Raw genomic sequence first — 21759 nt, forward strand, 5'->3', positions numbered from 1 at the left:
TAGGCAGAGGGAGAAAAGAGAAGGAAAATGAGCTACTGCTGACAGCCGAGCAGAAAAGGATACACATATTTAAGGAAAGACACAATTAGAGAAATGGCCTGTCTCCAAATAAATTGGAATTAGACATTAAATGATAAAAAAAAGTTACATTTTTTTTCTTCTCCTACTCCTCGGAGAGATATTTAATTAAAAATCTAATCAAATAAATGACTCTCAGCCAGCGTGCCTGTGTGAAGTCTTTTCCAATCCCCTCTTGGGGCGTATGGTCACAACACGCTGTCCCTGTTAACTACACTTGCCTCAGGAGTCGGTGTTAATAAGCTCTGCAATTCTTGCACATGGTTCACCCTGTTTAGGTCTTTTTAGTCAATAGATAGATGTAAAAGTCCTCTCCCATGGGGATCTCCACCTCCTTTGATGAAATTATACTTTTGCATTGGGTGCAGTTGTTTTGTATACTGTGCGTTGAGATTCATTGTCTGTGTGCAGCTGGCAAAAAGACAAATGCGTCATCGCTTATTCCCGTACGACGTGTTCAAAAATGATGTTCACGTGCTCAGAAACGGGGTTTGTCCCGGTTTATTCACTCGTTATGTTTTCTGTACCTGCGTTCTCCGCTGCCTCATCATTCATTCTCTATTTTGCTGACAGGCATGAAAAAGAAAAAATGCTCTGCATCCATTCAATAAATCCAACAGTCAAACAGGAAGGTTTGAAGAAGCGTAGGAGTACGTGTCTCATTTGTGCTACAGGCCTTTATTGGTTTTTACTACTACATTGGCCTAGTTTCCAGAGTTTCCTCTTTTCTGTCTTACTATTTATTGGGCATGAAAATTTTTCAGCATAATGTAGCTGTCTTCACATTTCACCCATGGTGCCGTCCTAATGACCGAACGACTAATATTTGCGATAAGTATTGGAACGTGGCCCAGTTAGATAACCTAGTAACACAGGTGTACCCCACGTCAATATAAGAGAAAACAAGTGTTTCTAATGTGAAAAGCATGGAAGTGTGGCGGTAACACAGAGAAAGATTTTTATTTGCCCCCCCCCCTGTTTCCACCCACATACCTAGAGTGCCGGTGTCCCTCTCAGGTATTTAACAAATTAGACACAATAAGTCATTTAATTGCTCGGTTTTCATTTCATGCACTTGTTGCTCACGTGTTTGCTTGACACATGCACGTGCGGAGGTTCCCCTCATTACATGGCAGGTTTGTGATTAACGAGAGAAGTTAGCGAGTTATACTAATTGCTGTATTTTTTATGAAGATTAGTGGGTTTGCCTAGAGGTAGTGTGAAGAGGGGATGGAGCAATGTAAGAAACTGAAGGATTTGCTTTCTTACATTATCTTTTTCTTTGGTTGTCTGAAGATTAACTGCATGAAGACTGATAATGTCATGTAGTGTCTTTGACATGCAAGCGTGTTTCAAATGTTTGTTTTTTTGACCATAGATTATAACCAGGCAGTCCAAGATGCCAAAACCTCCTCATACAGAGACTTTACGCTCCACTTGTGGCACATACTACTGTCTTTTATTTCCAGTTCACCCTCACCCATTACCCTCTCCTTTCTCTCTCCCATTTTCTTTCATCGGTCTCCCAGGACGGAGTCGGTTGCTGAGAAGATGCTCACCAACTGGTTCACCTTCCTGCTTTACAAGTTCCTCAAGGTAAAACTGTCCCAGAGGCGCACACACACAGATACACACAATTGCAGAAGCAACAGCATCACCACTGGTGTTTGAGAATTGAAAAATGTCTCACTAACAAGCGCACACATTCACAGCTGCAGCATTAGATAAGGCAGAGGCAGCAGGGTTCCTATTCCTTACCTCTGCCTTTCATGTGGTAAATTCTTCTTTCTACCAGTTGAGGGATCTGCAGAGTCTGAAGCACTGTTCAGACACAGCTGGCCATGTTGGTTTGATCACCGTAGACTGTCGCACTAACCTGTCCTTTCTTTGTCCCAAGCTTGATTCTTTTAGAGCCAGGAAAGTGTCTGTGCGTGTATGCATGGCTGTGTGTCTGGATGGCTCTTCAGACAGTTGGGGCTTATCAAAACAGGAAGCCACACATCTTACACAATTGCATTCTCTTATTTCTCTTCTGTCTGTCTTTTTGAAATCCTCTCTCTGATTTCATATCACAGGGACTCACTATAGCTTAAAATGTGATAAATTCTTGCTTCCACACACACATTCTCAGCTTTCAAACATTGCTGCAACTAATCAGTTAGCAGCGGGGCCTTAAACCCCCGCCAGGGCAGGCATTCTGGTGGACAAGAAACCAGCCAAGCCCTCGGGGATCCCAGTTAGCATCTGTGTATGCGAGTGTGTCCGTTCTGGTTGTGCACGCATGTGTGTCTTGGCTCCAAATTAGAGACTGGACGGCGAGAGTGTGGTTCAGTAAAAGGGGAGTGGGTTATCAGAAAAGCTGTTAGGGATTTTTTCAGCAGCTGTGTTTATGAACTTTAGTGGAGACAAAAATAACAGAGAAACAATTAAAAAAAAGAAGAAGCAAAAACACGGAAGATTGTGGAAAGAAAATGGTTAAAAAGAGGGCAGAGGTGTTTTTGGAGGGTTTAAAGGGCGTGTAGGGAAATATGGGTGGGGGGATGAGTACTGAAGTAAAGAGTTTCTGTAGCTAGCAGCAAGATTAAGCCTCGCTTTCATCCAACCTTTGCAGTTTAATGCCTTTCTTTCTCCTATGTTTCTGGGAGTAACATGAAAGAAAGGCCTGGAACAATTTCAGAGTTCAGCCAGGTGTAAATAGAGATGGGTAAAGGTCAAGTACCTGTTCAAAGAGATAGAGCTTTAACCTACGAAACGAACAAGAGATAGGAAAACAAATCCTTTTATCCATTACCCTATTCTAAGCATTCACTTGTCCTCTGTTGCACAAGCTTGTGTGGGATCACATGGTCACTTTATTCTGCTTTAGAGAGAATTTTAGACGAATTATAAAATGTGATTGCTTTAGATTAATTCAATGAACAAATGGCATATATTATAATTAATTTAACAGGACACTGAAGTCAAAAACACTGTAGCGCAGCAAAATGTCTGCGCGACACAATGCTTTTAGAAACGTATAGCATCAGTGCTGCTTTTCCTCACTGGCACCATTTGAAGGAGACAGAAGGACTGAGACGCAGCGCAGAGCTGGTTTGTATGCTGCTAGACAGAGAGGACGTCTGCCAGTGTGCTGTGTTTTCACCATAGGAGGCAGGCAGTGCTAGATTATCCCACAGAGTTCATCTGACAGCTCACCAAGATGACTGACTGGCGTTGATGCATGAACATGTCCAATGAAGCTCGGAGGGCAGCACTTGCAATATTCGGCTTTGCCTCAAGGCACAAAGCTGCAGACAGAAAATGTGAATCACTGGTTAAAAAGCACTAATGTGAACATTATCACACCATGAACGCTTTTAAATACACACACACACACACACACACACACACACACACACACACACACACACACACACATATATCCTCATTTCGCATTTACATCATCAGTTTTGTCTGCAGCGATAAACATGTACTCGACAAATTGCTTGCTGAGATCAGAGATTTGCACAGCATTGCAACACTAAGTTATTCTAAACAAGCAATGATTAAGATAGATTATCTAAACCAGTAATTCTCAGTCTTTCTGACCTCCTGAGCTGCAAGTAATTAAATCATAATTTAATGCTTTTTCATCAGCGCACCTAATTTGAAGGTCATAAAATATAAATATATCTCAATTAGTTAAAATCAACACTGTGCAGTGTTAAAATATTAACAAGAAGTCAGGAAAGACGGCACATGACACCTGTAAGGAGAAAATACAAAGCCATACAGGCAGTGCTTAGTTTGCAGGCCTGCTGAACAAGTGAATGGAAAAGAGGGGAAGCAGAAACGAGTGTGAAGAAAAGAGACAGGGAACCCAACATCCCAGTGCTTGTTGCCCATTTGACACGTCTCACACACCAAAGTGCTTCTCCCAGCGTTTTTCACCCCTCAGTCGTTAACCTTCTATTAACTTCTCCATCAATTGCCACTCACTCACACTCACACTTTCTATAATTTCTCTCCTCCTTGCTCACTCACTTGCTCACACACACAAATAGAGGCTGTTTTTTCTTACTGAGGAAGCGACACAGGGGAGAGGCTGGAGGTTGTGTCAGGGGGGGGAAGGGTTTTTGTTTTTAGCGTGCTGTTAGCCAACACAAGCTGTGGCCTTGTCCTTTACTGCTTCGCCTGTGGTTGTCTTAAAGAAGATTAGAAATATAATTGAAGAGTTGCTCTGAAAAGCTATGCACTTTTTGCTGCCGTGTTTTTGCTTGGAAAGTTCTTGAACAGTTCAATGTTCAGTTTTCACTTTGTACAGTATGTCTTTCTCTCCTTTTCTTCATATAACCTTTTGTCACTTTTCCTTGATACCTGTCTCTTCCTACTTCATAATACAACTGCGTGTCTCACTTTTTGAAGGAATGTGCCGGGGAACCTCTCTTCATGCTGTACTGTGCCATGAAGCAACAAATGGAAAAGGGGCCAATAGATGCAATCACAGGAGAAGCCCGCTACTCTTTGAGCGAGGATAAACTCATCAGACAGCAAATTGACTACAAGACTTTGGTCAGTACTCAAAAACATACTTTCTGGACACAGGCGCATTTGTTTCTGAACAAGGTTGTAAAGCAGATGGATGCTTACAACTAAAACAGCGCAATGATGCAGAGCTGATATTTGTCCAGTAATTTTGGAAAATATTCTTTTATCAAAACAGGATCCAACCTGCTAAATCATTATTATGCCTGTATTGATAGGAATAAATAGCTAGCTGTGCACCCCTTCTGCTCTTTAACACTGATTCTGAGGTGCCATATGAAGTGTTTCTTTGCAGGTCAAACACAACCACAGGGTCATGCTCTAACACATCAATAGTTATTACTTCCAGTCTGTGCTGACCCTCTGGTCTAAATGAAACAATGCTCTTTCCCTTCCGCCCTTTGCATTTGTAGACGCTGCACTGTGTGAACCCGGAGAATGAAAATGCTCCAGAGGTGACAGTGAAGAGCCTGAACTGTGACACAGTGACACAGGTGAAGGAAAAGCTGCTGGATGCTGTGTACAAAGGGACGCCTTATTCCCAGAGACCGAAGGCCTCAGATATGGACCTTGGTAAGGAGCTGGAAAAAATGAACAACATACAAATATCAAATCACACGGAGAGTCATAACACACAGCTGCGCTGCTATGGGAGATAAAGAGGGAATTGCTTCAAGAGCTCTCTGACACAGAAGGGAGGCACTTCTGACAGGAGTGGGAATTCTGATCCTAAAAAACATCTAGTAATGTGTTTAAAAGTCTGTAAAACTGCACTACACTCACTCTGAATTTGATCTAATTACAGTAGATTAAGTCGTAGAAACCTGATTTGCTGTTTGGAAGTTTAAGTTTATGATGAGAATTGATTGGTGTGCCTAAAAGGGGCACTGACTCTGTCTATGCTGTCTGTCTTGAAAGATTCTTATTCCCTTTCTATTAAACATTACAACCTTACTTAGCACTCTTGTGTGTGTCTGACAGAATGGCGGCAGGGCAGGATGGCTCGTATCATCCTTCAGGATGAAGATGTCACCACTAAGATCGACAATGACTGGAAGAGACTCAACACCCTAGCTCACTACCAGGTAACCAGCTTCTTAATACAGCACAGAATCCCTTGAAGCTATGCTGGAGAAAAACCTCTGTGCTTCTTATTGATGGCGTATTTATGGATTCTTAGGTTACTTATCAAAATGAAAAATCCAGAAATAAATTCCATGTGAGCACTGTGAAAGTTTCTTTGGCTGGACAATAATCTTGCTGCTGGTTGAATGTCTGCTTCAGGTGACAGATGGCTCAGTGATTGCCCTGGTACCCAAACAGAACTCGGCCTACAACATCTCCAACTCCTCCACATTCACCAAATCCCTCAGCAGATACGGTACGAAAGAAGGTGTGTGTGTATTGTATGTGTGGAATTATAAAAATTCTGACTTGTTAATTTTATTTATTTATTTATTTGCAAAACTTGGGATGTTGTTCATAGAAAGAACCTTTAAAAACATCATTCAGAACCTTTCACATGTTAATTTGGCATCTGTCTCATCTACATTAGCAAATTAGCTCAGTGCTTTTCACACCTGTTTACATGACCTGGGACTTGGTTCAAACTGTTCCACAAATACTGGTTTCAATTTACATACTTTGGCCCCTGGAAGCCATTAAATATGATATTGCTAATCAAGTATTTGTGCCCTTATCAGTAATATAGTACATTTCTCCACACAGTGTTTTAAGTGAGTTCCAAACCTTTGAAAGAGTTTCGTGTCAGTTCTCCTCTCTGCTGTAGAGGAGTGGATAGCAGTTTTATTATTACTCACTAGGGCTGCCACGATTTGTCGACTAGTCACGATTACGTCGACTATCAAAATCGTCGACGACTGATTTAATAGTCGACGCGTCGTTTGAAGCTTTGTAAGATCCCAAAAGACGCAGGAATAAGTGGCAGGATTTAAGAGTGTAATAACGGACTGAAACAGAAGATGGCAGCATTGCATGTACAAGGATGTCAGCTACCGTTAAACCCCAAAGAAGAAGAAGCAGCTGTGTCCCAGAATTCATAGCGCGGCCCAGCGCAGTTTCCAACAATGGCGGCAGCTAGTTAGTTTTAATGTTACTCTTATTATTCTTTCTGGGTCACAAAATAAACGTTTAACATATTTTCAGGCGAGAATGTAGCTGTGTAAACCTCAAATATCTGCTCAGTTTATCAGGACACCACATATTTTCAAAAGCGCTCCGACGTTTTCGGAGACATCTGTTACCCACTAGCTCGTTAGCGAGCCGGGGGCTAGGCTCACTAGCGCCGTGAGAACACCGGACTCCCCGCAAATCGTTTTCAAACCCACCGCCGTCTTTCGCTACTCAGGTTAAATATATATGAGTCACTTAGATAACTTAAAATGTTATTGTTTGGCTTTTTTTTTTTTAGTATTTTATTTGTTCCTGAGTAAATCCGTTTGTCTGAGATTAAAGTTATAGTTTTTGCACAGCGGAATAAACGTCAAGCAGACAGCTGATTATCAGAAGTGTGAGATGCTCCAGAATATACTCCAGTGTCCTGTTATAGTTTAGATAGCAAGGAGTTTATTAAACTTCACCGAAACAATCTGCAAATTTCATAAAAATTTAACAAACTATCATCTTGTCTTTACTTTTAGTGAGCACATACCTTAAACACTTAAAGCTGTAAGCTAATGATAGTTATATAAGAGCAGATGCTGCTGGTGCAATAAGCTGTAGTTTTATGTCTAATGGATGATGATCTGATTAGTCGACTAATCGCAAAAATAATCGGTGACTAGTCGACTATCAAAATAATCGTTTGTGGCAGCCCTATTACTCACTTACGCCACAGTTCTGTCCACTGATGTTCTTCATATCTTATGTGATAAATTATTACAGGTGTAATATTAGTTCACATGAAAGTCTAACAGACATAAAACTGATGTCCTTCATTCAGCCTAAAGAGGCAGATCAGGAAAATAGAGCTGTTTTTCATCTGGTTATATTAGCTCACTTAAACTACTTGTTCTTGTGTTTGCCTTCCTTCGTCTAAGTAAAGTTGCCTTGGGGGGGTAGCTGTCACAGACAGCTACCTGAAGCTTCCCTTGTATACATGATTGTGCAGAAGACTGTTTAATGATCCCTTAACCTCGAACATCTGTTCAAACAAATGCTTGGCCTTCTTGGGGGCATACATGGAAAACAACAGCGTAGCTAAACACAGTATAGCAGTGGTGCACTGAAGTTGTTGCAAAGGAATCAGAAATCTTGAAAGTTTCTTACATATGTGAAATCAAAGAGTCACATGGAGAACAGCATATTTTAGATACATTTTTAAGCTAACAAAATGTCAGAGCTGTCAAAATGCCATATTTGTAATAACTGGTTTAATGTTGTGAAGTAGATCTCAGTTCCTCACGACGTTTTTCCCCCGTCCCCCCCTCTCTTCTACCTCTATAACTGTACAGAGTAACTCTACTCCAGAGCCCTGCCACTGTGGCATACACATAATACTCACTAACACCCCCATCATATTTGCTCCGAGCTTACCTGGTTCACATTCTGTCCTGACAATTTCAAACCCCTCAGTCCTTTGCTGCTTTGTCACGCAGCTGACAAGCATTCAAAGTGGAAGCGTAATACTCTGTGTCACAGATATGACATCAATGTCCGACAAAAGGAGAGAGGGGGCAGGTGAGAGAGTGATAGATGAATTTATTTTGCAGTGAAAGAGTGACATGTAAGTAGAAAAAGCTGTCACATTTCAATAGTGCTTTTAACTTCAGTCAGATTTTGCCGTCTTCAGCTATGCCAGATATTTCATTTGTCTCATTGTTTTTTCTTCTTATATAAATGTTTCTCCTTGAAATGGTGATTAAGACGGCATGAGTCATAATTTATAGCATTTAACACACAGAGCAGCATGAAGGTTTTTGGCTCTTTGACTTATTTCTCCAACACGTCCTCCTTTATCTCTGTGCAGAGAGCATGCTCAGGACAGCCAGTAGTCCAGACAGCTTGCGCTCCCGAACACCCATGATCACCCCTGACCTCGAGAGCGGCACCAAGCTATGGCATCTGGTGAAGAACCACGACCACTCAGACCAGAGGGAGGGAGACAGAGGGAGCAAGATGGTGTCTGAGATCTACCTGACCAGACTGTTGGCCACAAAGGTAAAAAGAGGCTGCGTATTCTCTCACACGCGCAGACCCAGCCTCCCGACTCCACCACATCCCTGTCATGTAGCCCATTTCCACCAGCAGCCCCTGTTGACCTTTGTTTGGTGGTGGTCTCTAAGCTCATTAACATTTTTCGTAACCTTTTCCACAAAGACACACATATGCAGAGTCTTAATTAGGAGGTTGACCTTTGACTATTGAGTTGTTTGGTTGGTGTTACTGGGCCCTCTGTTGGTGGCCTCGGGGCTTTTAGGCCCAGGCCAGTACCCCACGATCATTATTCACCTAATTCCTCCATGTCCTCCAGACCACACTGTGGAAACTGTTTAGGTTTTTATGCAGCATGTGTCCTCAGATGATGATCAGAGAGGTTGGTTTAAAGGCTGGAGTTAGGTCAAGTGTTTGTTGATACTGTGCAAAAACAAACGGCAGGTAATTTGTATTTCTTCCCCGAGTTAGTTGTTAACCACTACGGAGCAGTGTGTGACTGAGCCTCCATGTCTGTTAGATTAGGTTGTGAAACAGAAACTATTTTATTTTCTTTAACTGCTGAAGCTGCTAAAGCAACAACAGCTTTTCAGAGCTATAAAAGAACAGCTAAGAAATGGCTGTGAAGGCCTTGCAGCCATATATATTTATGTACAGTCTAAAGCACACGTTTCCTATAAAGTAAAAGCTTTTGCCCAAATTCATACTTCCACTAAAATAAGTGATGATAAAATAATGTTATTTAAGGATTAATTTAGCAGTGCTAATTACCTTCAAGAAACACCTTTGTTTAATTTTTGCATTAATTGTTACAAACTGCACTTAAGCACAAGGGAAAAAAAACCAACTAAAGTCATTAAGAGAAAAGCTCTTATTCAAAATGCACCCATTTGGTTTCACATTTCCTCAAGAGTAAGAGCGGTTCTGTTCTCTGAATAATGGATTCCAATGATTAACTTGACGATATAATATGATAAAATGTTGCCTTCAACACAAATGTTTTAGTCTAGTTAAGTGTCAGCATTTGCTGTTCGGGCCAGAGAAACGAGGGGGTATATAAAAAAGGGTTTTATTAGATGTATGAAAAGCCAAATTAGCATTTTTTTATTAAACTTGTTAAATGTGAGAAATGGACGACTTTAATGTGTGAATTCTGGCACATCTTAAACACACACATAAAAACACGTGGCCTTCTGTTGGTTTCTGCTCATATACCACTGAATATAAACATACCTCTTTGCATTAATTATAAAATGTCATTTGTCCATACGCTAAAACCATGTCAGGTTCTTGCTCTCATTTGCAGAGCTCCCATGAGCTCCCAGCTATGAAACTGCAAGGTTAGCTGCATCAATGCTGCCTCAACTGGGAAGTGATTAACATACAAGCCAGAGGAGGACAAATGGGGTGGGGGGCACCTAAAGCATTGCAGTTTGTTCTTATTTATTACAGCCCCCACACCTGTGTGTGTGTGTGTGTGTGTGTGTGTGTGTGTGTGTGTGTGTGTGTGTGTGTGTGTGTGTGTGTGTGTGTGTGTGTGTGTGTTTAGGAAGCTGATTTGTTAATGTGTGAACGAATACAAAACTGCAAATTCATCTTGTGGCTGCTTCAAAAAAGGTTTTGTAAAACGTGGCCTGGATGCTTGAAAACGGGGACAAACGTGTGACAACTTGTGGGAAATATCAAATCATTTCAACTTCAGAGAACTTTGTTAGGATTCTGAATTCTCCAGAGTTGTGCGATGTGGTAAAACACTGCAGAACAGCCTTAGGCTGAACTCTCATTGGGCCCTATCCTAAATACTGTAAAGAACACTAAGTGCTCAACATCATCAAAAATTCTCCCAAAGTTGAAGTACTGACAGCAAAGCCATCCCAAGTACCTGCTACTGACAGCCATCGCCTGCAGCCATGACAGCAAAGAAGAATGTGCAAGCAAAGGCAGTTGTGTAACTGGACTGTTGAAACATTAAGTGTAACGGGGACAAAACACTTATCTCTATATGTCCATCTTTGGAGACAAAATCTTATGTACACAAACAAACTGGCACATAGTTTTCCACATTTCTAAAATTTGTTTCACCACTTTTTGCATGCTGCTGTTTGCGTGAAAGCCCCAAAGAGCAGGAAAATGTCAACTAGTGTAGTAAAACTCCTAATCCAGTATTGATTCCTGTGCTCAGGGTACGCTCCAGAAATTTGTGGATGACCTGTTTGAGACCATCTTCAGCACAGCGCACCGAGGCAGCGCTCTGCCTCTCGCCATCAAGTACATGTTTGACTTCCTGGACGAGCAGGCAGACAAACACTCCATATCAGACCCTGATGTACGGCACACTTGGAAGAGCAACTGGTGAGTTTGCGCGCGTGTGCAAGCTGTGAAAGGGCATGACTGGCAATATTTGATTGCTGGTTTGTGTTTTGTTGGCATTGGTGTTGCTCAGTAGGAACAATATTGGACAGTAAGCCAACAAATATGGAACACTTTTACATTGTTAGTGCAACAGAATGCACCACGCTTGTATTTTTCCCTGCCAGTTCTAGTATCTAATCACTCGAGACTGCTTGTTCAGTGTGTATGCAGCTTAATGCACTGGTGTGGTATCTCTGCACATTAATAGACCAGTCCTTGTAGCTCTGCAGCTCATCCTTTTTTCTTACTGCTTCCAGTCTTCCACTGAGGTTCTGGGTGAACGTGATCAAGAACCCACAGTTTGTATTTGACATCCACAAGAACAGTATTACAGATGCCTGCTTGTCTGTGGTGGCTCAGACCTTCATGGATTCATGTTCAACCTCAGAGCATAAACTAGGGAAGGACTCACCATCAAACAAGCTGCTTTATGCTAAAGACATTCCCAACTATAAAAACTGGGTAGAAAGGTATGTAAGCATGGTGGATTAGACGTGAATGTTACATTTGTGTGTTTTGTTATATTTCATACAAATATTCAACTGTTTTCGTCCAGGTACTACTCTGACATTTCCAGGATGCCGGCTATCAGCGATCAGGACATGAGTGCCTACCTCGCAGAGCAGTCACGCCTGCATGCTAACCAGTTCAACAGCATGTCAGCCCTACATGAGATTTACTCCTACATCATCAAGTACAAGGACGAGGTGAGATTTAAGTCTTAGTACTACCTAAGAGAAGGAAACAAAGCTGTACTAATGTTACATACTAAATACAAGCTGTTACTTTTGTCTGTATACAAAGACTTACCTTCAGTCTTATTGACATTTAAGAGGCGATTGGGGGACAGGGCTATGGCTCTTTAAATCCTCTTGCAGACCATTACATGTGGAAACCATTTGAATACAAGCGCGCTGATCCACACAGGTGTGCACACGGGTGTTCACTGCTCGTAGACTTAAATTACACCTTTCTTGGCTGCTACTTCAAAGCACATTGTGCGCTGTCTGTCCTGCGTGCTGCACAACAACATTAAATATTTAGTATTTATTGCTGTTTACACTTAGCTAGATTAATGCGATGGTGTTGTGTTTAGTATGTTGCTTTGTTTTTTGTTTTTTTTGCTTGTTTTCTATTCTTTTTCTCTTAACAGGTGATCCAGGAGATTCTCCCCCCCCCCTTTCTCACTGTCCCTCTCCCCTTCTGTTTTTCTTTTCCTTCCTCTTTCTTTCTCCCTTTCCTATCCCTCACTCATGTCTGTCCCGTCTGTAACAACTGAAAATAAAATAAAATAAATAATAAAAACAAAGGTCGATCAAATGGACCAATACGGCAATGCCACGATGATCCATTTGGAAAAGTAAATCCATTGGGTATCCTTGTTGGTCTTCAGACAACAATTCTGATGGCTAAAGAACCAAATGGGACAGGCGAAAAAAAAAAAAAAAAGACATTTAAGAGGCGATTTAGTCGGGCTAACTGAATAAATTAAACCAACTTTTGCATGCTTTATGACCCAGCCATGTGGGAGTCCTTATTCATCCTTATGTAGGAATAACATCTTTGTGCTTTGAAAGCAGGAGCTGTAAGTTTTTTTGCAGCATTTGCTGACCTCTAACCCCTTTTCCCCCCAGATCTTGTCAGCTTTGGAGCGAGACGAGCAGGCAAGGAGACAGAGACTGAGGAGCAAGCTGGAGCAGGTCATCGACACAATGGCGCTGACCAGCTGAGGACCATCGAGCACCTCCTGCTCCTCCTCACTCCTCCTCTCCATCTGTCTCTCTCCCACGTTCCTCTCACCCAGACAACAAACAAAACTCCAACCCCCAAACAATACGACAGACGAAACTGCAAAAGGACCGAGGCAGTATACTGCAAAATGGGGGGATTCGGCAGAGATGGGCGGGGCCTGTGTACGCTTACATGTGTATGTGTGTGTGTTTGTCTGCAGCTCCATACAGTGTGTCTGTGTGAGAGGCTAGGACACGGGACGTTTTTTCACACATACATACATGGAGAACATGTCAACTCGACAGCATTTGATTATTGTGGATGTCGGTGTTTGTGGTTTGCTTGATTTTGATTTCAGGAGTTTTGTTGTGATGACGCGATGGTCAGGAAAGAAACAACGGAAGCCTGGAAAGAACTCCATATACGGCATCATTAGCGGAACGGACCAATCTGTGATGAGCCAATGGAGAGAGGATCTCTCTAGGTCATGTGACTCCAGATGTCACAGTTAGAATTTTTTTTCTTTTTTGTATAAATGTAATCAACTGCCCACTCTCTGATCTCTCGCCACTTGTATTACTGCTGAATTTGCACAATTTACAGAAACGTTACAAAGCAAGACTATATAGATATTATATATAAATACAGCTACGTTTTTAAAGAAAGATTAGGGAGTAAACTTTTTTCTTTTTTTTTTCTTTTCAAACCAACAAATACAATAAAAATAAGACAAAACACGATTTGATGTGGACAAAAAAAACAACGAAAAAAGAAACAAAAAAGTCGTACTGTGCCATGTTTTCTTTGAATGTTGTTTAGTGCAAAGACATTTTGTTAGATGGAATGTGCTACCATATGATTTTAAATATGAACATGCCTAGTGACTGAAAAGAAGTTTTTGAATAACAACCCATCATAGGATCCTTGTTGAAAGTGACAAAGAAAAAACACAAAGTCGCCCATCTCCACATCTTCCAGGTAGAGTTCATGGTGTCACGGTGATAACATGAAGTTGCTGTTGTTTCTTATTCAATCAGTGCAATCTGTTGGTTTCACAAAGCCAAATATATACCTACAGGATGGTTGCTTTATCATGGCCACGTTGGTGTCTGTTTCTTTAATTCAAAGGTCAAGAGGTGACAGTTTTAGTGGCTCGTAGTTTAGTGACGGAACAATGAAGTAGCTACATTGCACTACCTTAAATATTCCTCTTTGCGCTGATACCACCCTGTCTAACTTTCCAGAGGTCATGCTTTTGTGTTAGCCATCCCTGAAAGGATCATTTTCTGACGGTTCTGCAGGAGCAAAGTCTTTATTATTTACAGACTCTGTTCATTCAGCAACCACAGTGAGGTCAAGTAGAACTTCACTGTGGAGAAACAAAGTCAGAAAAGCCATTTCCAGCCTCAAGCCACTTTCCCCCCTTTTTTCTGTTCTCACAACAGAGGTGCAAAGAAAAGACTTAGTGTTATTTCTCCACCTCAAGAACATATATGTTTGAGACATGGGTTTAAGCTTTCTGTCCACGAGGAGGGTATAGAAGTGTACAGAGGTGAGACACTTTGGTTCATTAGCTACACGAGGCTGAGTAATCCTCATCTTTGCCTGCAGCTCTTGTTTCAAAACTAGCCTACTGCCATGTGTGGCTTAAGCTTTTTATATTACTGCTCTCATAAGAGGATTTCTTTGTTTCTGTTTTTTTTTTGAAGTCACGGTTTTTGACTTTATGGTGAGAAATAAGAGGGGTTTATTTCTGCTTGCCGAAAACCAAACTGGTCTGTATATTGTTTTTGTTTTTTTGTTGTTGTTGTTGTTTCATTTGTAAATTGTATACTTTTTCATGATGAACAAAAGCTGTTTGCCATTTTTTTTGTAATCAGGTTGTTTTTTTGGTTTTGTTTTTACTTTCATTTGTTATCTGTAAATTGTACATTTTATGGTACGCAGAAGACAAAAGTCTCTTCAGTTTGCCTGAAGTTGAAGTACTTGACCGAACTCAAGGTTTATTTTCCTGATCTCTAGGATCAAAATGAAATTGTTGAATCAGATGAGCGTCTGTGTTGTCGTGATGGAAATGTGACTTGCTGCTTTAACTCTTGTACCTTGTTTTTCTATCGAACATTAGGGCTGTCATTTTATGCTGATCATAAATGCTGTCCAATCCTCTTTTGTTTACTGTACATGTCTGAGATGCAACACGACTTCTACAGCTGTATGCTTACGAGCTTCATCCCAGTACTCGCTGGGACTTGATAGCTCACTATGTACCTGCCAGTCTTAAAGGGACCACTCTGGCCATGCTTGGATAGAAATTTCTCCTTTTCATGTCATCATGTTGGTTACACATGTTACATTATTTCTAATAGAAATGAAATCCTTCACTAAAATGTTCTTAGTCTATTATGAAAAACAAAAAAAGTAATCATATTTTGGATTTGTTTTTTTGTTTTTTTTCCCCCTTCTGACTTTTTACTGCATTCATACATTTTGGTGCTCTCTCTGTATAGATCACGTGGAAATGAATGACTGCTGAGACTCAGTGGTGCTGTTAACAGCAGTCCTCTGGATGGTCTGTATGAGTGCAGTAGGGACAAATTCACTCACTCCCTCATCACAACTGAGGCTGTGGTGTCCAGCTGATGATCTGTCAGGCTTTTCAAAGACACTTACACATTCTCAATCCATTCTCAGGTTCATGCTCCATTTGTGTCCTATTCCACTCGTAGCTCTGTTGATTAAACGACTGCTGGGGGAGTCGTGCTTGTTTATCATTTGCATGGCTACTTGCCTTTTAAATTGACCTTCTTCTCAAGTCCACATGTATTTTTTTTCCAGCTGCCCTTCTCTACTATTCATTTTTCACTGTTTACTACAACAGCTGACTTGTGTTTATTGTTACTCGGTGGCCTAAGAGTGTAGGCTGTAGATTGAATTGCTGGGTTTGCTGCTGTTGTCAACCTTCAGAGTGAGTAGACTCAGCTCAAAGTCATGTTTAATTCTCAGCTTCATCACATTTTTGCCTTTTCAAACCATTGCTGAATCAAATGAAGTCCTGGCATCATTCTGTGTTTTTTTTCCTGCTCGCTTCTGATTCTTGGAAATTCATTATTTCTTTTTTTTTTTCCTCCTTCAAAATGGAAGTTGCATAGAACCCACGGAAACGCAAAGCAAAGGAATTTCAAGTATAGTGGCTAAAGAATTTTAATACTACAATAACTGATACATTTTTAGAGTTTCAGACTTGAAGCGACTGTCACAAGTTTGCAGGTTAACATTCATTGTGTAAATATTCTGTTATTTCCTATTTTGCAGATTTACTACTTGTAAATAAACACGCATCAAGGAGAGATTAAACATTTTTTGCTAAATAATTTGTGGCTTGGATTTTATTTTTTTTATTTTGTCATCAGCCGTGTTTAGAGATGAAAATGTTGTTGTTGAGCAGCTTTGTTGATACATGTCTTGCATTAATCACTTGACAGTCTGCTGTACACATAATTTGAGATCCCCAAAATCCGCTACTCAAATGTTTACATTTATGCTGCCCCCCTCGATGGACGATTGAGTCACCCTCACAACTTTAAACAGTCTTTTGCCAGGAAAGTTTAGCTGCCTGCTTTACTCTGACCACAAGGCCCTAGTCACACCCAGGGGCGGATCTAGAGAAATTTTCTTAGGGTGGCAAAGAAATCAAATGGGGTAGCAAAATCAAAGCCTTTTTTCCCCAAACACATATGCAGGTGGTTACATATGGTTATAATGATTCAAATGCAGTAAGTATACACGTTTAAATAAATACATGTTTTAGTAAATTTTTATAACTTGAAATGCAAATATAAATTTTACATTTTGTAAACATATACAACTATTTATCTAAAAATGCAGCCAATACACCTGACATTTTTATTTTTATTTTGTACAACCATTTCAAAATATTACTAAAACTAAAATGAGAGAACAATCTGGTGTCGCAATAAGATGCCCCAAAAATTATGTGTGCCAGTAAAAAAAAAAGTTTTTCCACCAAAAGACAGAGGAGAACAGCACCGGGATAAACCTGCAGGCCTGACAACAGGTGTATCACTCCGCTGGTTTTCTACTTAGTGACAGTGTTTACAAATGTGCCTTTGTGACATTCATTAGTGCCCTCACTGACAAAACAAAATAACGACTACACAAGACAACACACTAACTATACACTCCACACTAAACGTTATAAATCTCCTATATCTAAAAACTCTCTTTCACACTCGCTCGCTCTGTCTCGCTGGCGTTACCATCACTCCCAAAACTTTCCCCTCTTCCTAAACAACCAAATCCCACGTGTTGACATTTATTTTTAATTGGTCGACATGGTACATTCTTCCACCGATAGGAAAGTGGTGACTTTTTTTCTTTACTGTTTTTGCGCTTTCCTTAGAGCGTTAAAACGGTTTTAAGCTACTGAAAACAAGAAAAAAGCCGGTCCGTGTTATGGGCTGAACCATTTGTTAATGGTTGAGGGGGGTGGGGGGCAGAGCGTGTGTAACACTATGCAATATTTTCAGTTTTAGCATTTATATTCACTGTTGACTGTAACTACGCTCAAAGTGTTAATGCGATCTTGTTTTAATAAACACTGTCATATGCAAAACTAGGATGGCACTTGGGGTGACAAGGGATCATTCTACAGAGATGGATGCGTTACTGTAATCCGATTACTTTTTTCAAGTAACGAGTAAAGTAAGGGATTACTATTGCAAAAACGGTAATTAGATTACCGTTACTTTCCCGAAGGAACGCTGCGTTACTGCGTTACTAAAACCGTGATTTTTTTTGCGAGAATGTCGCATGACAGTGACGTAAGCAAGTGCAACGTTCATGACAACAGCTGTGTGCAGATCAACAATGGATAATATATCGAGTGCGGGAGAGAGTATGAGTGTGCAGCGTTTAAAGCGTGGATGTAGGGGAGACCGGGGATAGTTGTAACGTGGGTCAGTTGTAACACTTCCAATTTCTCCAATCAGGGCTAAGTTTCAAATGATGTGACTCATCCTGTGCATGCCCAATTCAGTTCTGCTATCACACGTGAAAAATCAGCACATTTTGTCAAACACAGACAATTTAACATGAAAAAAAGTAAGTTTTTCTACTTTATTTCAATTTGTGATAGCATTATCTGCTTTGCAGTTAAACTCATCAAACTTAAATTATGTTATTTGTATGTCTATGGGGATATATTCTGTGTAGGTCTTTAGTGCTAATGTTTTAGCTGTTGACTGTAATGTTAGCTAGTTCATGGCTATAGGAGTCTGGGTCAGTTGTAACAGCAACAGTCTGGGTTAGTTGTAACAATAATGCAGATGTTACAACTTACCACACTATTACTTTAACTTATATTAAACAAGTTGGGGCAACGACATCAGCAGAGAGAGGTTCACTGGTCGCTTTTGTATATGCGGTTAATGCCATTGGCAACACAATTCCTCCATTGTTTGTGTTCCCACATTATGCAGACCACTGTGTCAGAGATGGACCAGTAGGAAGTAGTGGAAATAAATCAGGATGGATGCAAGAAACAGATTTCCTCATCTTTCTGAAGCACTTTGCAAACCACACCAAGGTAAGCCATGATAAAAAGTAATGGAATTGCGATGCTGGTGAACAACTACATTTTTTCAGCTTCATTGTTATGTTCAAAATTGGTGCAAGAGTTGTAAGTTATAATGCCCACTGAGCCAATGAGGCCAAACTCAAGGAAGACCAACCAAAATTAATGAAATATTCAGTTGCAGAAAATTCCATAATTTGTCTTTTTTGGGGGGTTGGAATATGTTCAAAAGCTAGATTTCTGCATTCTGTCACACACACACACAGCTACATAAATGGATGTAAGTGCATTCATGTGTTGAATAAACAAAGATTACATGTTAATGTTTTGTTAGTACCCTTATTTCATTGTGTTACATTTTACCCCAGGATATGTTACAACTAACCCAGACTATGGGGTTAATTGTAACATTTCACTCTTTGTGTTTGAGACCATACCATGCAATGGGTAATTGTGCTGCAGAGAAAATAGCTGCATTATTTAATAGCAGAGACATGTAAATACTTTGCATTACATTTTGAATCCACTACCTTAAAAGAGCTCCAATTTACAGACAGAAATGTCAAAAATGTTACAACTATCCCCGGTCTCCCCTACTGACCTTACTTTGAGTTTGATTCCATAAAAAGTGACAAAAACATTAGTGTCCATCGTGCGTGGGAAGAAAACTTCTTTTTACAGCGAAAAAAACCCCTAAACTTCCAAGCAAGCACCGAGTGCGCAACGAGGTAATGGGAAACTCACAGAAAAACTCGCAGATTCTTCCACTGACCGCTGCGGCACACCTGCACCAGGGTAAACCTCCGCCTACACTACTCCTGCTTTACAGGTGAAAATAGAGCAACAGGACCGCTGAGTCTTTGACTTTATTTATTTTCTGCTGTGTTTTACAGCGTTCCTACGGGAAAGTAACGGTAATCTAATTACCGATTTTGCAATAGTAATCCCTTACATTACTCATTACTTGAAAAAAGTAATCAGATTACAGTAACGCGTTACTGCCCATCTATGTCAGTAAGTAGTTTGATTTGGCAGAATTTTGCACCAGCTGCCCTTTCTGATGAATCCCAAAGGGATTTTCTGTCTCCTCCAGGATCAAACAGGATCTTTCACTTATTAGCCAAATGTGGAACCTCACCACACTATGGAGCCACACTAGCTGCACCAGAAAGCAGCACAGTAATGTTACAGTAAATATTCACCTGCACATGTTTAAAAATTATATCTTGTAAAGTTCTGCACATCATCAGAACTACTTGAGTTGGAAAACATCACGATCTATTTGTTGACTTGTGTAAAACTTTTTATACCTTAAGAAAGGAAGCTTATGTTGACTTGGTTAGTGTGATGCCGCTGTTAAGTTTAATTCCATTTTGGGGCTTGCAAAAGGGGCTCCTTTAACAGTGATCAGTGTTTCTATTGCGGATCATTACAGTTGTTGGTGGTACTGAATCATTTTAGGAATGTATTTCATGTCATCAGGAGTAATCTACGGTGGCCCTGAGAGATCAAATGTCCTGCAACTTAAGATCGTCAAACAAAAACGTACTGCAAAAGCACACAAGACACAAAATAATAAAACAACTGTTTAGGTTATTGTCTCCCAAAAATGCTTAAAAACTAAACCAGAACTACTAGAGTTGGCAAACTCTCACATTATTCACGTCATACTGTAGATACATGTTTGATATTAGCTGTTGTGTTTTGAGGCTTCTCGAAGCTTTTAGGATTTTTTTCTGTTTCCATTGTTTATTCAATTTTAATTACATTTCTTCTATTTTTGTTGTGTTTTATTCGACTTCCTTTGTGTCTTCTGTGCTTTTACAGCATTTTTCAATTTGCAATGTGTTTAACACAGTTTGTGAGGATAATCTGGTCTCTTTAATACTATATTGTGTTAAACCAGGCCAAAAAAGAGAGTAGTTTTAAAAACGTTTAAGCTTGGGTGGGTATTGAAGATCTTTTATTAAATTTTCCAAGTGCAAAATGCAGGACCTCTCATGTGGCTTGAAAATTGTTATACCTTGGGTAGCACCATGGTAGACATTTTTTCAATTGATGCTCAGCCTTCATATTAATTCCAGCGCCTTAATAGGCTGTGTCATTTAGTATCAAAGAACTGAGGATCAAAATGTTCACATTAAAGAGGAACCTTCTTGTCAGCACAATACCTTCCCTTCTCCATCTCCCTGCCTTTCATAACATGACCGGCATCATTAATCATTCTTACGGGACTGTACTTGAGCTGCTGGTGGGGGTTTTATTCTCTGGTGGTGCTAATACTAACACATTTACCTTCTAACCATACATCATGCTTGCATTGCCCTCAGCTTACATGGTCACTTGCGTGGAAGAGTGGCTTTGAGCGTATAACAACAGCAGATCATCAGGCAGCTCAGAGCGGCCAGACCAGTGATTTTCACGGCATCTATTTTGCAACTGAAAAGAGAGGCATAGGAGAAGACACCAAAGTACCTTGTCCCTTCTTTTTTTTCTTGGCTTGCCCTGACCTGTTAGCACTCCCCCCGCCCGCCAGCGCATTCAGTGAGCTCAGATTGACAAAAAATGTTATCGTTCACACCATGTGTAACCATCCGGGCTAATTCAATTAAAATTCCATCCGAGGAAGAACGCTGAAATTGCGTAATGGTCGTGGGAGCACTGAATCTCGTAATGATCCTGTCAAGAGGCAAATGATCTTGCCGCGCGTACATTATGATAAATTCCTTGCAAAGCACAAGATGCTCGTTTCTTCACCCACCCACCTCTCTTCTTGCATGCAGAATTCTATTGCCATAGTTAATAAAGCCATGATCTATATTTGCCCCCCTCAACTCTACTTTCCTTTTTAATCTCTTTTAGCTACAACTGAAGAGGGCACTGTGTTTTATCACGCACTAAAACCCGGTGAAATTGAAATTCTATTTTAACCGAGGAGCCTTTTGGTGTCTGTCAGTGTGCGTTGCATCAAGTGGATGGTGGAACCGGGGCACAATGAGTGGCAGTGGTATCTATAGGGCCCCTAAATCCAGTGAGTGGTTCAGTGGCTGCTGGCGAGGCAAAGGTGACAGCTGGAACTGGTTGGGGACGCTGTGAGATGGATTACTGTCAAGGTTCTTAACTTAGGGTGCACACACACACACAAAGAAATAAAAATAGCTGTGTGTCTGTAGAGACCCACAGTAAAGGAGAGGAGTGGGTGTTAAGTACAAGAGCTGCCAACCTTCAGCCCACCACAGATGTATACA

At 40.6% G+C, this 21759-nt stretch overlaps 1 protein-coding gene and 1 long non-coding RNA gene across 5 annotated transcripts in view; one reads left to right on the plus strand and one right to left on the minus strand.

Moving 5' to 3' along the window:
- The window catches only part of plxna1b (plexin A1b), a 179384-nt gene extending 166322 nt beyond the window's left edge, over positions 1-13062 (plus strand). For 2 of the 4 annotated variants that reach the window (XM_026168467.2, XM_026168468.2), the window contains exons 23-32: positions 1608-1674; positions 4483-4629; positions 5016-5175; positions 5584-5687; positions 5887-5995; positions 8591-8781; positions 10958-11127; positions 11445-11657; positions 11744-11894; positions 12822-13062. In XM_026168467.2, the coding sequence (XP_026024252.1) occupies positions 1608-1674; positions 4483-4629; positions 5016-5175; positions 5584-5687; positions 5887-5995; positions 8591-8781; positions 10958-11127; positions 11445-11657; positions 11744-11894; positions 12822-12917 (1408 nt within the window). In that variant the 3' untranslated portion in view covers positions 12918-13062. The remainder of the gene's footprint in view (positions 1-1607; positions 1675-4482; positions 4630-5015; positions 5176-5583; positions 5688-5886; positions 5996-8590; positions 8782-10957; positions 11128-11444; positions 11658-11743; positions 11895-12821) is intronic. The other 2 variants (XM_026168469.2, XM_026168470.2) reach the window with 1 other exon arrangement.
- Positions 1-21759, minus strand: part of LOC145428744 (uncharacterized) — a 29953-nt gene that overhangs the window by 2677 nt on the left and 5517 nt on the right. The window lies entirely within an intron of this gene.

The sequence above is a fragment of the Astatotilapia calliptera genome, chromosome 5 (assembly GCF_964374335.1).
Source record: "Astatotilapia calliptera chromosome 5, fAstCal68.1, whole genome shotgun sequence".
NCBI lineage: Eukaryota > Metazoa > Chordata > Actinopteri > Cichliformes > Cichlidae > Astatotilapia > Astatotilapia calliptera.